General features: G+C 43.6%; 1 protein-coding gene across 1 annotated transcript; it reads right to left on the bottom strand.

Moving 5' to 3' along the window:
* Positions 1-396: 396 nt before the first annotated feature.
* LOC144123006 (cuticle protein 10.9-like) lies at positions 397-2,732 on the bottom strand. The gene is made up of 3 exons (XM_077655934.1): positions 2,675-2,732; positions 1,653-1,796; positions 397-757 (listed from the first exon to the last, which is right to left on the bottom strand). The coding sequence occupies exons 1-3, from the start codon at positions 2,684-2,686 to the stop codon at positions 476-478; spliced, it is 438 nt and encodes a 145-aa protein (XP_077512060.1). The 5' UTR covers positions 2,687-2,732; the 3' UTR covers positions 397-475.
* Positions 2,733-3,084: the final 352 nt, after the last annotated feature.

Genomic DNA, 3,084 nt, shown 5'->3' with positions numbered 1-3,084 from the left:
TTATGTCCCGTTCCATGATCGCGTAACAAGGCATCAACCAAAACGGAAAATGTTCGTGTCTACGCTCCTTTAAAAGCCTGGGCTTCATAACAAAAAAGAACACATTTTATGCGGAACTTTGCACATTCCATTCTTTATACATGTCTGATTGTGTGAAGCATCTCAAAGCTCCTACCTGTTACAGGATCTGCAGTGTACTTAATTAAGTTCTTGTGGACTGTAATTCCTCCCATAAGTTTAATATGTGTCTTGAAGCCATCAAAAATTCCGGCAGCCCCATCTTATATGTCTACATCATTACCAGTTACGTCCCAAGATGCAGTTGCCCGAAATGAGATATCTATATCATTACTTGCACATGTAATGGTTGCTAGAAATTAACAATTTTATTCGCCATCGAGTAGCCAGTAGCCGCCAACTACAAACGCAACCTTGAGAATGCTTTCGAACTGAACAGAAACAAAAAGGCGCACTCCTAGCCGGCCCATGGTCCGCCTGCAGCTGGTGCCGCAATAGGATTAGCGTTGAAAACTGCGTCAGCGCTGGCACCAGGTGCAGTGCCCGGCTCATTGGTGTCCACCGTGGCACGGAAGCCGCCGGCGTCGGCCACGTAGCTCACTGTGCGGAACAGTCCGTTGGCGTCCCGGTAGCCGTACGAGCCGGTCTTGGCGTTGCTGGCGTCTCCCTGCTCCTTGTGGAAGAGCTGAGTTCCGAACTCGTCTCTGTTGTCGTAGCCAAAGCTGTACGGCTGGGGAGGCTGTGAAAGCAAAACATGATTTACTTGGCGAAAACTCCAATCAACATAAGCGTTTAAGCGGAATTCTAAAGATTCGATATTAAAGCATCTGTAATTTGCGGTTTACCTTGCCGTTAGGAACTGTTACCAGACTAAATATGAGATAAAAAGCAAGCATCCGCAACCTAACGGTCTAAGCTTCTTTTATGGAAACAGTTGATAGTACAGAAATTATTCGGGAAAAACACATTAAAACTTCTGAACTGTTCAATATAGTTGCGAACAGTTTGGAGGGTTTCGGATATAGGTCAACAACTTGAGGTACTATAAGTGAATACCAAGGCGGTCAACACGTCTAGTTCTTCCAATGTGCCCGAAATGGCGGTGAGAGATTATGATAGTGCACACACATTCGTCTCTTACACTTTTTTTTTCACAGACGGCGATGCTTCTAGTGAGAAATGACTAGAAACTTTATTCTACTCTGTTGTCTACGTGCACTTAGCGTGTATTAGAAATTACATAGAAAGTCTAGTTCGGGAGCTGAAAATCTTGATTGGGTCTTTTACTCAAACTACTTTATTTGATTTTTGTCACAGCTAGAAATATCACCTGCATACACAATTGTGATTTCCGCAATACTTATGGAATAGTGAGGTGAAATTTTGCTATCATAGTAGCGGCAGGCTTAATTTTTTCACCTCGAAAGCCTCATTAGACGCGATGCTCCGAATGGCGGTTACATTGTTTCATAAATATTTTTCGCATTAATTATGATTTTAACGCCAGCAGACAGAAAGCGAGCGGCAGGCTTCAGGGCACAGAACGTTTTCTTTCTGTCTCGGTCGTACGCTGTACACTTTCCTGCACCAGAATAAAGTGTGTAGTTTCTTTATGACCACAGCAGTTCACTCACGTAAGAAGGTTCTGCAGCGGAGAATCCAGGAGTGGCGGCAGCAGCGAAAATGTTGCCACGGAACCCAGCACTTTGTAACCCCCGGCCGCCGCCAAAGACATTTCCAGCCTCGATGAATGCGGCAGCGGCGCAGAAAATGATAGCCTGGAAGAGGAAAATTAGTTGTCATCACTTACCGAAGCAGTCTGTGTAGAATGGCTGGCTTTCGAATAATAAAGCAGTTTTTTTCCCTTCCTTCTTCCGACACCCATGAAATATGGGGCGATTATCGTCAAATTTTTTTTTTGCTACACGGATCAAAATGCTCTTTCTTGGGAGTGTTTTTAGCTGTTTTTGCGCATTCCGTGAAATCACGGTACATATCATCTCAATCTTTTCGTTTTTACAAGGGCTGACATGAAGCTCGTGTTATAAGTAGTCTTGTCTCTATGAGAAAAAAAAAACATTTCCTGCCTGTGCACCTACTATATTGAAACTTTAGGTGTCAAAAGTATGTTTAGCGGAATTAGTTTACCATTTCATCAAAAAGAACTTATTAGAACCAGGATCCAGAAGTTCTTATATTGCGATTAAGGAAATAAAGAACACCTATAACTTCAAAGTGACAGTGAAGGTGAAATGCTGATTTGCTTCTTCACTGGAAAAACAGTCCTGAATAGTGTTTCCCTTTGAAGGGATTCTTCTCGGGATGCACAGTACACTAGCGGAATCTATGGGACACATTCAGTAAACTCATTCGTGAAGATGAAAACATTTGCGGGCAAAACTAGCTGAGCTTGAGACTCTAGTGGCATTTGATGCAGCATGTACTAACTTGGTGCCATGAGAAGTAAAATATGTTATGGTGCCACAATGGGCACTCATTTCTAAAATCAAGCACTGTTATTATTCCACAGATATATTTTTATGCTCCCCTTTTTACTTACTATTGATTTGCATAAATATTTTCGAGACAAAATTTCCATCAGTGAAAAACGAAAGCACTGTCAATCTAAAGGTCGCCAGCAGCGGGCGCCTCTTACCCTGGGAAACATTCTGAGTTGATGTTTAGCAGCGCGCTGCTGCGTTTACCTCGGGAACCAGGGAAAGTAGTGGAGCTGGGAGCGCCAGTGTGGCTTTTATACAGCTCACCGCACTTGACGCAACCACCTAGATGGTCGTGACGGTGGAGGCTAAGGGGCAGTTCCTCTCTCTTTCTTCTTCTTTCATGGTCACGAATAAGGAACGACAGTTGCACCGGCGTCAGAAGCCACGATCTTTTTTTTCCACGATCTTAGCACTTTGCATTTGCTAACCGTTGACTTCATGCCTAAAAACAAGCGCTACTGCGTCAGCGAGAAGGTATGCGGAATTTCATCGGAACGAACACCGAGCAACATATTGAGACGTCTGTACGAATATGCGCACTTGTAATTGCCGCTTCGCTTGAAAA

Source organism: Amblyomma americanum, chromosome 3, assembly GCF_052857255.1.
Source record: "Amblyomma americanum isolate KBUSLIRL-KWMA chromosome 3, ASM5285725v1, whole genome shotgun sequence".
NCBI lineage: Eukaryota > Metazoa > Arthropoda > Arachnida > Ixodida > Ixodidae > Amblyomma > Amblyomma americanum.
The sequence above is the reverse complement of the archived record's forward strand: the minus strand, read 5'-3'. Positions and strand labels throughout refer to the sequence as shown.